This window comes from Phlebotomus papatasi, chromosome 1, assembly GCF_024763615.1.
Source record: "Phlebotomus papatasi isolate M1 chromosome 1, Ppap_2.1, whole genome shotgun sequence".
Taxonomy (NCBI): domain Eukaryota; kingdom Metazoa; phylum Arthropoda; class Insecta; order Diptera; family Psychodidae; genus Phlebotomus; species Phlebotomus papatasi.
Window position 1 is genome coordinate 50,092,569 of NC_077222.1, and position 13,931 is coordinate 50,106,499.

Here is a 13,931-nt window from a genome sequence, read left to right on the forward strand (position 1 = left end):
AAATATGTCTTACTCTGAAACTAATACCATGTGATAGATAATCGATTGGACTAAGGGAATATCTGTGTTATTCCTCACAACAGAACCAAGTCGAATCAACGATGGATGAAATTGAGAACAACTGTCCAGTTGTCATCGGCCATCCAGAAGAAGCCACCACTGAAGCGGGAGGACTCCTTCCTCAAGCGTTTTTCCACCCGTCAAATACCAGAGACACAGGAGACTGTTGAGGATACAGGCTCCGAAGGGGCAACAGGGGAGCAGGATAAGTGTCTCAAGAGGCGAAAGAGATACATTCAAAAGCGGAAAAGTGTAGTCAATCCGGATGAGAATTTCTACTTCCATTGGCTGATGGTGCTAACGTTTTGTGTCTTATACAATCTGTGGGCGCTCATTGTGCGTCAGAGTTTCCCAGAACTTCAGGTAAGATCTACTTGACCTCTATATATAGTTGTTGCACATAAATGCAACTAGAATATAAAAATTCTACTCCTTCACTTTAACAGTAAACATCAAAATCAGATACATGTTACATGAATTCAAATTCCCTGGCATAAGTTGAAGATTGAATAGATGAAATATTTATTAAAATCACATAATTCATCCTTTCGTATGCATACAATCAATTCACTACGATACAAATAGATTATGTTAACATAAATAAAACTGGAGCACAATAAAGTATTATTATTACTTTTGCAGAAATTGCATATAGTTACGTGAGATGTTGAGTTCCAGATAGAAGAAGGAACAATTCAAGACTCTACATTCAAAATAATCGATTACTATATCAAAATTGTGCTATAGTACATATTTCATCAGATAGCTAATATTCAAGAGAAGCTAACAGCACAGAATGAAACTATGCCCTATAAGATATCAAGCAAATAATGATCCTCAATGGAATCCTCAAATTTTTAACTGTGATGTAATGTCCTAAAAATTGATTTTGTGTACTAATTCTTCTGATTAAGAAATTTATTGCTTTTTGCAATTACCAGTTCACAGCTTTTCTTTACTCCTAAAACTTAAGGATGGCTTCTACTGGTCCGATCTATCATGTCTGATCGGTGAGAACCATTCTTAAACATTAGAATTAAAGAAAACCTTACGAACAGGAGGGTGTTAAAGTCATCCACAGAGGACAAAGTCATCTTGAACTTACGGTAGTAAGAAAATATAATTATACATTAATTGTAATTTCATTAGGAGTATGAACTTTCGTCCTAGAGTATTATTATGCAATGCGACAAATTTTGCGTTAAAGTGTCTATACACATTCATTTACTATTCAACCGAATAGTAAATCAATATAATTTTAGTAATTAAATTTTATATGATTAATAGTTTGGTTCCAAATGTTAACTTCAAAAATTGAGTTTATCACTACATATTTATACGAGCTCAATTTATGAGAAAAGCTAATTTATTATTTCCGCAATTTAACATGGTTTGGAAAACACTAATTTACAATTAAATTGCATTTATTAACTGGTGTTATTTGTGTTACAACTGACTGTAAATCATATTAAGACTAAATTTTGACCAAACTGCTGTATCGCTTTCCTCTTATTAATTATTTTGATTGTTTATTATTATCAGCAGTGATTCATTCTCACAACTACTGTCATGTTTCGATGCAACTACTCACCTACATTTGGTTCCATAAAGGTAATATGTTTTGAACTTGAACCGGTGGCAGACAAAATTTGGGAGCGTTAAATCCCGAAGCATTAAAATTCCAAACTCTGAAAGTCCTCAAAGCCAAAATCGGGAAGAAACAAAACTCCGCTTTGCTTGAGATCTCGAATGGTCAAAATCCTGAAAACCAAAATCCAAAATGGGTCAAAATCGCGAAAAGTTAAAATCCCAAAAAAGCCAAAAACCCAACAAGTCAATATCTCAAATGGGTTTAAATAAAATCCTAATCAGCTAAAATTCTAAATGAGTCAAAATCCAGAAGAATCATATCCCGAATAGGTCAAAAACCCAAATGTATCGAAATCGCGAAAATCTAAAATGCCGAATAGTGAAAATCGTTATTGTTTTCATCTTCAGATTTTAAATTCGATAAACTATTTTTGTCTATTTGGGATTTGGACAAATTCGGAATTTTGATTTTCGTTTTGTCCCTTTTGGGATTTAGTCTTTCATATTTCGGTTTTCAGGATTTTGTCATTTGGGATTTTAACCGGGAACCGTTTTGAATACCCCTGATTCAGAGAATGACAAAATCGGATCCAGCGAAAGCCAAAATCTTCGGTTTGAAAAGAAAAATATTAACATTCTGTATTAACATGTGTAGCTCTGTTATATGTCCTTCGGTCTATTAATTATTTTAAAAAATTAACCTAACTGTTTTTAAATTCGATTTTATATTTTATTTCGGAATCCAGCTATGCTTCATTAGACCATTTATGATACCTTATGTCGTTCTAGAGCTTTTTCATTAAATCCGAAATACCTGTCCCAGCGTTTAAAATTTGTAAAACCGTGTTCGAGATACTTCGAAAATCATATTTCAAAAGAAAAGAAAAAGTTTTATATGACTTCTTGGTCGATTACAATATCTAATATGCTCGGCGTAAGATTATTAATTCATATAAAATATATATGATAATTTTTTCTTACTCAAGAGAATTTTAAAATTTTGAAAAAAAGTTATTAAGTAACTTCAGACAGTTTCTGCTATATGGTTGGCATTGTTTTTACGTATAATTCTACAACGCCATATTGTGATTAAAATAAAACTATTTCTAAACTGGCATTATTTGCTTTTATATAGGTACAAATATCTACATAGTTTATGCCAAACCGAATTTAGAACGAAAGAATGACATTGTCGATAAGCTCATACAATATAGCTAATTAATTATTTTTCTTTTTGTCTAGGATCTTGCGTCCAATTTCTGGTTCACCTGTGATTGCATCAGTGACATTGTATTTGTACTTGACGTAGTTGTTCAATTGAGAACAGGATATCTGGAGCAAGGATTGATGGTGTACGACGATAAGAAATTAGCAAAACATTATATAAGATCGCGCGAATTTTTACTCGATTTGGCAGCCTTAATACCATTAGATCTGTTACAAATTAGATTCGGAACACAACCTCTTTTGCGGTTTCCACGATTTTTCAAGGTAAAGAGCAAAACCTTGTGATATTACCCTCCACGATACTGAGTGAATTAATAATGCATGATATGGAGCTTGTTTGCGGAATGTGTTTTGTTCATGCTGAAAAGACCTATATCCTTAATGAATAATCAAAAATGTGTTTTCTTACAAATATATTTACAGGTTTATAGGTCCATCAAATTTTACTACATCGTTGAGAGTAGAACAGTTTGGCCTAATTTGTGGCGTGTCGTCAATTTAATTCACATCCTGTTAATTTTAGCTCATTGGTTTGGATGTTTCTATTTTTTACTCTCGGAAGTCGAAGGATTTCAGGTAATTTTGGAATTGTCTGTAATTCAATCAACTACCTACTTCATTTCTTACTTTTCCGCTCTAAAAATTCCTCACATAATCGATATCACTCGAGTTGTGGGTGAATAGCAAAGATAAGGTGAATGTATAAGAGAAAAAAAAGAGCGGAAAAGTGTAGAAAAGAAGAATGATAGGAAAAACAAAATGAAACATAGAAAGGCTTGATGCTGGAAAATTGATTATTTACCATTCATTATGTCAGCATTAATAAGTCTGTATAACTAAGCCAGTCTCCAATATTTTTTTTGTTAATTTTCTGTCAACACAATAAATTGCAGGGTGATTGGGTGTATCCCTACCGTCCGGGAGATTATGCTACGCTAACAAGAAAATATCTGGGCAGCTTATACTGGTCCACACTGACACTGACGACAATTGGGGATCTACCAACGCCGGAAACGAATGCTGAGTGAGTCTATTTTGGGCCTAAATATCCAATTCATAAAAAAAAGTATTTATATATATATAGAAGAAATGGAAAGAGGAATATTTTCAAGCATAACAAATGAACAGAATCGTTTATACCCTAATTAGTCTTTTGCAATTTTTGAGTACTTCAAAATCCCTCTATTTTTAACCATATATGGCTGTGTATGTAAAGTGAGATGATAACGAAATTAAAATGGACAAAAATATGACTTTAATAATGCACACATTCCCGGTGAAGGCCCTCGAGCTCGGCGGACGGCCCCAGATCACTTCCGAGACGTGGCCTGAAATCGCGTTTACTGCAATTTGGTTCCAACAACGGGTATGCTATTCACAGGTTACTCAATCTTTTAGTTCTTAACTAATGATATTAACCCATTTCTCTCTCTCTCTCTCTCTCTCTCTTTGTTTAACCCCTTCGGCGTCGATCTTGTTCTCTCGTACAATACCACAAGATACACCCACACACAATATCAAACATTCATGTCAACATTCAGCAAATTTAATTTGAAAGATTTATCGGTAACATTATTTTTATCCCGTATATCCTTTTTCAGTAGTACACGTATTGTTTTATGTTTTTTTTTAGTGCACTGTATTGTAAGTTTTCCAGTTCATGTTGTTTTTGGGCATTTGCACGAACAGAGTTGAAATTTTCATGAAATAAAAACAAAATATATTCTATAAATTAAGGATTAAAATGAAATTGTGTTTTCTTTGTATCTAGAGAATCTAGAATTTCTATAGAATATGAGTTAGCAATTTTTATTACATAATGGTAAAATTCATCTAGCGGATTGTGAAGCAGTTTCAGGCGTCTATGACTTTCGAAAATATAAAATTTTAGGATAATAAATTAATATATAGTACGAATACTTAAGTAGAAACTAGGGTAAGTGTGCCAAATTTCGGCATAGTTGCATGCAAGCGCCAAAGTCTTAAATCTGAAATGTAATATTTTCAATACAAATTGATTTTTTTATTCCTTTTTCTTAAGGAGTGTTGCTTGGAAACTTGTTAACAATTTATCGTCTTTATTTTATCTAAAATCATTCTTAGTAGATTTTAAAATTAATAAAAAAATATAAACATGACTTTGGACCCCTATTTCGGCCACCTTTATTCTCATAGTTCCTTGCTCTTCGAGATTACTTCCAATGTCTGTTTCACGTCATCTCGTTTGTCGAAATTACATTTTCTGTTTTTCCTTTGCATTGTATAATCTCTAGAGTGTATAAAAACTAAAACTTCATGGAAATTCGAGGAATAAAAAAGGTGTCCGGAATTGCAAGCTGGCCGGAATTTGGCACAATTTCCCTAACTGGACTTAGTTAGCTTGAATTAAGTTAATTTAGCTAATGAGTATTTCAAAATTTGGCTACCTGAAACTGTCTAGCCTTCTCTAAAATAGAAAGATAAATATTCAAAGACTTAACCAAATTAGAGATCTAGATGAAACTTAAATGATTTATAATAGCAAATATTTTATCACAAGTTTATTCCTATATTTTAACCATATTGAATTTTAAGTTTTGAGATTGGGATGAAAATTTTATTTACTTTGAAGCTTTTGAGTACAAAAATCAGACTCTAGTTCGAATTAAAATTCTTTGAGTAGAATCTGTAAGCTTAGTTATGTGACATTAGGCGAGATTCTTTATCTTACTGTGAGTTTCTAGGAATTCTAATAGACCTTTAAATCTTAAAGACAATTTTAGATTTTTCCGCTTATATTAAAATCTTTATGGCTCTGTCACACATTTTGGATTGGAAAAATTTCATGAAATCCAAATTCCAAAATAAAAGAAAAAATTTAAAAGATTTTTTTTTATATAAAAACATCTTAGAGATTTGGTGGAAAAGTATATATAATGATGATGGAGATGGAGTCTTCTTGTCCATTTGGAAGTTAATTTACCACATTTACTTAAGACAATATTTTAAAGCAAAAGTTTTTTTCATAAAAATTTGGAAAGTTTAATTTCAATTATTTAAAATTATCTAGGTTTCAACTCTGATCGTTCATCACATTTTTACACCTTATGCAATAAACACAAATATTGTAATGAGTTTCAAGAGCACGGTATTTTTCGTAGTTTACATAAACACATAAAAAGAGAACATGCATTCACCTACAAAATCTGAAACCAAATTAATTAAAATTAATTAATTAAAAAGAAAAATATTTAAATAAGAGAGAATTCTGAGGAAATATGGGTAAAACCAAAATACATGTTTGTTCCACAAAAAAAAAGGTGAAATATCGTACATTTCGTGTGATTACATGTATCCCAAAGGAGTTGAAAATAATGTATATAATTTCTTAATGTTGCCGTAGCGAAAGTAAACGTCTGTGTGAAGTGTTTTGGAGGCTGTCCGCCCAATTCCACTGAATTTGTGCGACAATGTGAAAAGACTTTTGCATGAAAATATGATTTTCCACGCGCCAAAGTTGGATAAAAATTCAACAGTCTGCGGTGAAATGAAGAGATGGAAAAAGAGAAGCGTAATAAATCAATTATGGCGCCAAATTGGCTCGTGTTTGAACAAATGATTATTTTGCAATGTGACATAGCACACAACTAGAGCATTTTATGGTTCTTTTTTGGAGCATTTAGTACAAAAGCAAGTATTCTCGTGTTTATTGAGGACTTTTTTCTCTTTCTCTCTCTCTTCGCTTTTCCTCCCCTTTTATGATTATTGAATCACGGAGATTTGTGTCTCTGGCGGTAGCAATGATCTCATTCTACTCCCAAAAACCAACCCCCACGTGTACCCATCTACTTGTGCTTATCCCACCCACCATCTCAGGGACCTCCTTATGAATTGTTGCACACTGCTTGAGAAGTTCTCTTGCCATTGTTGTCGCCACAAGAAAGGAGGATATGGCTAGATGATGAGGGCGATAAATGGGCGGGTTGTAGCACAGAATTTATACATAGCAGTAAATGTTTGTATGTTCCACCAACCCCTCATACCGGTGGGATTTTAACTATTTGCCCTGCGGGAAATAACAAATAGACATAAGAGTATGTTTTTTCGCGCTGACCGACTTCTGCATTTTTATCGCTGCCCTTGTCAAGCTATTTGCAGTGTTTTACCACCTCATCCAGCTTCTATCTGAAGCCTTACCCTGAAACTAAATCATGAGCCCTAAATCTTGACTGTTTGTTCTTCCCACAGACCCTGGTCGAGATAATTCTTTGGCACTGTAACACACGCCGTCATCAAAGTTTTCGAATGAAAGTTTAACACAATCTTTGAGAAAATCTATATCTGCAGAGATACTAAATTACTTTAGGAAATTGGTCCGCATCCGAGTAGATCAAATTAATTTCTTTTAAAGTTCAGTGCTATAAATTTTGCTGACAGCCTTCAAAACCTTCTTTTTTTTCAAGTATAGAAAAAACGGGTACATGTCATTATGATTTTAATTTCAGGTACATAAAAAATAAGCTATCCACAGAAAATTTCAAGCATTTTCTAAATAAAAAAAAAATAATATGAAAATATATAGTAAAAAAAAACTTGAAATATCTTTGATTTCCTTATAAGAAATTGAAGAATCGTGTTGCGTTTGATCTTATATACTTTCACTGAACTGTGAAATTAAACATTTCATATTGAAGAAAAGCAGAGAAAACTATTTTAATAAATTCTATTGAGAATCAAGCAATATCAAATTCGATTTCCTTTGATATCATTACAAATTATTTGCAGCAGAAAACAATACCATATGAAACAGAATAAGAGAACTTTACGCTAGTTACGTGCAATATTGTGTTTTGGATCAATTTCCTACAAAAAGAAAATGTACCAAATACTCACAAAGTAAAATTCTCAAATGAACAGCACAATAATATGTATTCTGGTTTTACTGTACCTCGTAATTACAGTGGCAAATTAATATAAACGATACTCTTCTGCTATGTATTTAATCCAATAAATCCCACTGAAAGTGAAAATCACTCCCAAAAATCATGTAATAAAGAATGGTATGAAAAATATGCTCAATTCGAAAACTTTGATATTATTGTTTGCGTGGTGAGTGCTTTCGAATTGTAATCCATATACAGTGACTTTCATTTAAAATAAAAAAAGCTGGTTAAAACTGAAAACATGTCATACGATATTACAAGGACACAACTCTAGCCTCGAGGCTGATTCACCTGATTTACCTAAATTAAACTCGTGGTAAAAGTTATTGTCCTGAAAAACCCAATGAGTTTTGTCTATCTTATCAAGCCCTACTTCGAGCTCGGATTCTGATTTTTAATTACCTATTTCTTTACTACGAATAATATAATAAATATCAACAGGTTCTGATAGCCTATTTTCCCTTGAAAAAAAAATAAAAAAATAGAATATGAAAAAATTATTAAACTTTTGTAATTTTATATACGTTTCCTCACAAGAAGACAACATTTTGTCTTGAAACTATAATTCTTGTGAGCAACGCATATACGGTATCGTAACAACCATAAGCGAGTGCAATATTTCACTCTTTTTAAGTTTGGGAGTTAAGAGTTTGAAGTTATTGGAGATCCACCCCAGTTTGTTCGTTATCCAGTTATCTTATAGAGAATAAAGCCTTTAACCCTCTATCGCAAAGTAATCAATCTAATCTTCAGGAAGTAAAGTAAAATTTATAGTTATAGTGTTTCTGTGAGCCTATAGGAAATAATCTGATTTTTTTGTTTCCCTCTTACCTACCACCCTAACGAAGATCTTAGGCCTTTAGGCCTATTTTGACCAGTATCCTATGTTGAAAATCCTTTAAAAACTAAGTACATCCATAAAAATAGATACCAAAATCAATAATCTAAAATTAATTTCCGACAAATGGTGAGGAAAAATAATAAATAACAAAGAGAACCTTACACATTAATAGCCGTACTGCAAGTAATCTTGTCTTCCCTTCATGCGTAAGTCAAATGTCGATAGTTGCGAGGGGTTTGAGGTTTCTACTCGTATCTACTAGAATCGTAAAAAATAAGAAAATATTTCATGATTGAAAATTTTATTATTTTTTATCACAAAAAAACCTTATACACGTAAAAAAAAGCTGTGGCAAGTTCTGTAATAAGTGCAAAACGTGCAAAATTACGTCCCAGATAGGACAGCAAAAAAGACATCTTAAAACCTACATCCCTACGAACCAGAAAAATTACGTCTAGGAGACTAAAGAAGAATGACGATTCCGGAAACCAGTTATGACTCTGCGGACCCGAAAAGCTGCGGATTAAAATACCAAAAACGATAACCGAACATTTCGAGAACAGAAAATTCTATTCCTTAAAAGCATACAAATTTAGTGCTTTTCGTTTGTTTTCTAGTAATCAGAATTATTATGAGATTTTCAATACTGAAGTGGAATGATAACTTTTCGACACTATCGAATCGATAGTATGAATAAATGTGGATTTATTAGATTTAGTAGATGACAATTTTTTATACCGTCGTTGCGGGTGACTTTGCACTCGGGGGTGATTTTGCACTCTGCTGTTCGTGAGACTTTGAACAATTCTAGCACTTACTGATAGTCTTCGCCGATCCGTTCTATCATGTCAAAGTATATAGGGATATGTTAAGTACCAAGTAAGATACAATGATCCTCAAAAGGATTCTTGTAGTTTCAGTAATAGTCAATGAAATCCTAGTACAGGTATTTTGTCAAAAAACGACTCCGCGAAAAAGTTATCTGAAGGTTCAATTCCAAAATCGATTTCAGAGTAGTAAATTGCTCAAATCTATTCTAAATTTATCTGGCTAGAATAATCTACTTTGATTTTGTTCATTATTTTTATTAAAATACTTTTTTTTTAATATAATCATCCCAAGAGCGCATGATTTACATTATAAAATTGCATATACTGGGTTTTCTTAAGCTTTATTATAGAAGTATTTGGCTAAAAATTATCCAATTTTTTGATAATTTAAGATAAAATGACCGAGATCTACAAGATGGCATGGTCGCCATCTTGATTTGACGTTTCTGTCCGCCATTTTGAATAACTGTCAAAACAAAAATCTCATCCGATTGAGCTGAAATTTTAGTATGTTCTACCTGATATCAAAACCTTTTCAGAACATATATAAAACCCGACCTAGGTCAAGCGATTGTCTGGATACTGGGGCTATAAAATCAAAATTTTGACATTTTCATTAATACAGAACTACGGAGAGCTTCTTTTATCGAAACCGTCACAAAAAAGGCAGTGCTATCGTCAGGCGATGAGATCTAAATAACAAACACAAAGAAAAGTAATGTTTTTCTTTATAACAGCATATTATTTGAAGATCTGAAAAACTGGTTTTGCAAAGATGAAAAAATAAAAAAATAAAAAAAATTACTTTTCGTTTATTCTTTTTTAATTGTTTAAGTGTAAATAAATATATAAAATAAAAGCCCCCAACCATTTTTAATGGTTACTGAGGCATTCTGTTTAGGTTTTAAAATTCAAGATTAGAAAATAAAGATAGCACAAATATGAATATTTCAAAATTTTAAACTTTAAGCCTCTGTATCTAGGTAAATACTTGACGTAGACTGGAACATAGATAATGTTCTGAAAAGGTCTTGACATAATCTACAACATACTAAAATTTCAACCCAATCGGACCACTTTTAGGTTTTGACAGTTATTCAAAATGGCGGATAGAAACGTCAAATCAAGATGGCGATTATGTCATCTTGTAGATCTTGTGTATCTTACCCTTAGATGTGAAGATCATCATAGTCGTTTATTATCAGAAATTGTTGATTTTTTAGTATTTATTAAAACGTGCAAAGTCACCCGCACCTTATCCCCAGTGCAAGCCTTTTTTCTTGATTTTTTTAAACATAGTAAAATTTTATAAAATTAATGCTAGAGGCACAAAATCCATTCATTAACAACTGAATACAAATAATTTTACTCAAAATCCCCCTTCCCTTCACTTTAACTATCCACTTTTAGAGGGTAAAGTTGAAAAACAGCGAAAAAACGGGCAAAGCCACCCGCAACGACGGTACAAAAAAATAGTTTGTAAAATTTTTCGTAAAGGTTTGGATATTTCCACTGTGGACTTACAAAATGCTCGTAAATCATATAACCCACTAAAAAGTTTGTAAATGTTTGTACTTTTTTTTCACAATTAATATTGTTTGTACCATGATCACTTAACGAGTATTTTTTGGTCTTTTACAAACAATTATTCGTAAATGTAAATTAACTCACGAAAAATGTTCATGAGATTTTGTCATTTGTAAAGTTTTGTCATTTGCTCTTAAAACTTTGTCAAATGACTTACAAAAATGTACGAACAAATGTTAAAAAAAAACAAAAAAAAAGTACAAATTTTGAAAAGTACCAATTTTTACAAACTTTTTTGTGGGTTATACGATTTACAAACCAATAGGAATTCACAAACATTTACGAACAATTTTGATGAATATTCACATTAGCTATAAAAATTGCAGCTAACATTTCCATTTTTTAGAATCAACAGTCGATCGATACTATCAAAAAGAAGTTATCATGTCACTCTGATTTTATTAATTTTTTTAACCCTTAAACGATCACAGTTTACCGACCGAAAATCAACAATAAAAATTTAGCCGATAAACAAAATCAATGAAACGTCTTACATCTGATTTTGGAAAATCCAAAAGATTCTGATTCGATGCATTTTTTACTCTTACGAGCGATAGGGACAAAAATAGCCCAAAAATTTAAGTAATTTTTCTGACAGTACCAATGAATAATAATTTTCAGTCTAATGAAATATATTGCATATAAGTATTGTAGTTTCTTTTTCCAAAACGGTTTGGCTTGAAAAAAATTAGAAGTATAAAAAATAATTGAAATCATTTTTCAATATGAGAATTTAAAAATTCGTCATTTTCAAGGTTAAATATTTATTATATAGCAAATAGTTGGAGACTTGCAAAAAATATCCTAGATTCCTTCAACCTTCTACTTTGCAATTACGTACAAACATAAGAAAAAAATAATTTCAGGTTGTCAGGAAAAATTATTTTATTTATGGGACACCGGTGTTCCAATCGTCCTTAAAGGGTTAAGTAAATTTTAATTTTAATTTTTTTTTTGGTCTAACAACAACAGATTAGGTTTCAGTTATATAGAGATTGCAAAGAATCTCAGATATAAATCAGTATCCTAACTCGAAATAGGGTTCAATACCACAACTACATGTTCTCTCCTGTGCGACTGTTCCTATTTAAATGAGAGTCAGTGTATATACCCTAACTACAAATTAGTTCTATAAGAATATAGAATTTTTAGTGGCAGTATACGAACACTCTGTAAATAACACATTTTTCTGTGATTTATATTTCAAACTTATCCTCAGACCAAATTCTCCCTGTGGATGTGTTCATTCAACAGTTTATCTTTCAGTTGATTATTAATGAAAATATCCACTTCCATGAAACTCCACATGATGTGTATTAAATGGCATAAGACAAGTTTCATATGAACATGGGAGCTTCCTTTTGATTTACCCAAATGTGCTGTAGTGTCTTTCTGGCAACTGTCCAAGATTCCCTCTCTCCCAAGAACCATATCCATCGACTGAGACACCACTAAAGAGATACCATTTATATTGAGATATGTATACCAGCATTAAAGACCTGCAAGCATGCGAAAACATTTAGACGGAAATGTCTAACAGACATAATAGCAAATTCGACATTTCAATTAAAAAGTACTTCTTGACCAGAGGAGAATAGTTTTCTCCTCCAAAATGCACATTTTCCAATATATAGATTTCACATGTAATACAATACATGTAATTATCTGCTGAAACTAGTGCAATTTCAGTGTGGAAAGCATTCCAAATATTTTTAGAGCTCTTCCAATTTCTTGGTGTTTTGCTATCAAAGTTATTTTATTATATGTCTCAATTCCCGAATTGAAAATCAATATTAAATAAATGCTCACCAAAGGTCATTTGATCCTGCATTATGATGTTATAAAATCCTAAGTTAATAGCCCATATGTAGAGAGAGTCCAGATAAGCCAGTTTGGTGTATTTTGGCCAATAATAATTATTATAATGCAATGAGTATGAATATACCCTTATTATACCTGACATGAATGAGAAAGTGCTGTAACCTCTGCTTAGTATTCTAATTAATTATTGCTCTTTCCATCCATCACTAAAGGTATATTTTCACCATCGTGAGCTATCTCATTGGAGTGTTTATTTTTGCAACAATTGTGGGTCAAGTGGGCAATGTCATAACGAATCGCAATGCCAATCGATTGGAGTTTGAACGTCTTCTCGATGGTGCGAAAACCTACATGCGCCACCACAAGGTAAGGCCTTAAGAAAAAAAAATTACACGGGGTGGAAAAGTAGAGAGGGGTTTCTCATCTAAGGGCATGTTCACGGATTACCTCAAAATCTCAGGATTTGTGCGGTGTAATAGGGATTTTATAAAAAAAAAGTTTCTTTCAAAGTTTTGGAGAACTCTATCTAAGAACTCAATTTTGTGAGGGAAAAAAGAAGAACTTGTGATAGTTGAATTCAGAATAAGGGAATTAGGGAGAACCGGGGCTAAATAGACAGGGGCTAAATTTTAATCAACGAAATTCGACAAAAATCCTATTTAATGAAAGTAAACATAAATTTCCGTATTCACTGAAATTGTATAAGATATATATTAACAATTTTTCACAATAAAAAGAAAATCTCAATTTTCGGTTCAATTTAGCCCTCACCACCGTGACTATTTTAAAATAACATTAACTGAGAAAAGTTAAAATAACTTTACTGTTCATTATGATTTCCCAGATGTGTCATCGTTGAAGTTGCTAAGAAAAGCAATTAATCATGTTGAATAAGTTTATCATTACTGAATCTCTTGTAAGAGTTTTATAAACTCAATTTGTTTTATAGACTTAGGGTAAAGTGGTACAAGTTGGACAGTGGTACGAGTTGGACAATGGTATAATTTGGACAGGGCTTTTTGTCTTCATAAATTTAGTACTTCATTTTTATTT

General features: G+C 32.0%; 1 protein-coding gene across 7 annotated transcripts in view; it reads left to right on the top strand.

The window, feature by feature from the left end:
• LOC129804572 (uncharacterized) overlaps window positions 1–13,931 on the top strand; it is a 120,839-nt gene that overhangs the window by 84,586 nt on the left and 22,322 nt on the right. For 4 of the 7 annotated variants that reach the window (XM_055851990.1, XM_055851999.1, XM_055852010.1 and 1 more), the window contains exons 5-10: window positions 84–423; window positions 2,893–3,141; window positions 3,301–3,453; window positions 3,771–3,901; window positions 4,160–4,243; window positions 13,091–13,244. In XM_055851990.1, coding sequence (XP_055707965.1) covers window positions 84–423; window positions 2,893–3,141; window positions 3,301–3,453; window positions 3,771–3,901; window positions 4,160–4,243; window positions 13,091–13,244 — 1,111 coding nt within the window. The remainder of the gene's footprint in view (window positions 1–83; window positions 424–2,892; window positions 3,142–3,300; window positions 3,454–3,770; window positions 3,902–4,159; window positions 4,244–13,090; window positions 13,245–13,931) is intronic. The other 3 variants (XM_055852030.1, XM_055852042.1, XM_055852053.1) reach the window with 1 other exon arrangement.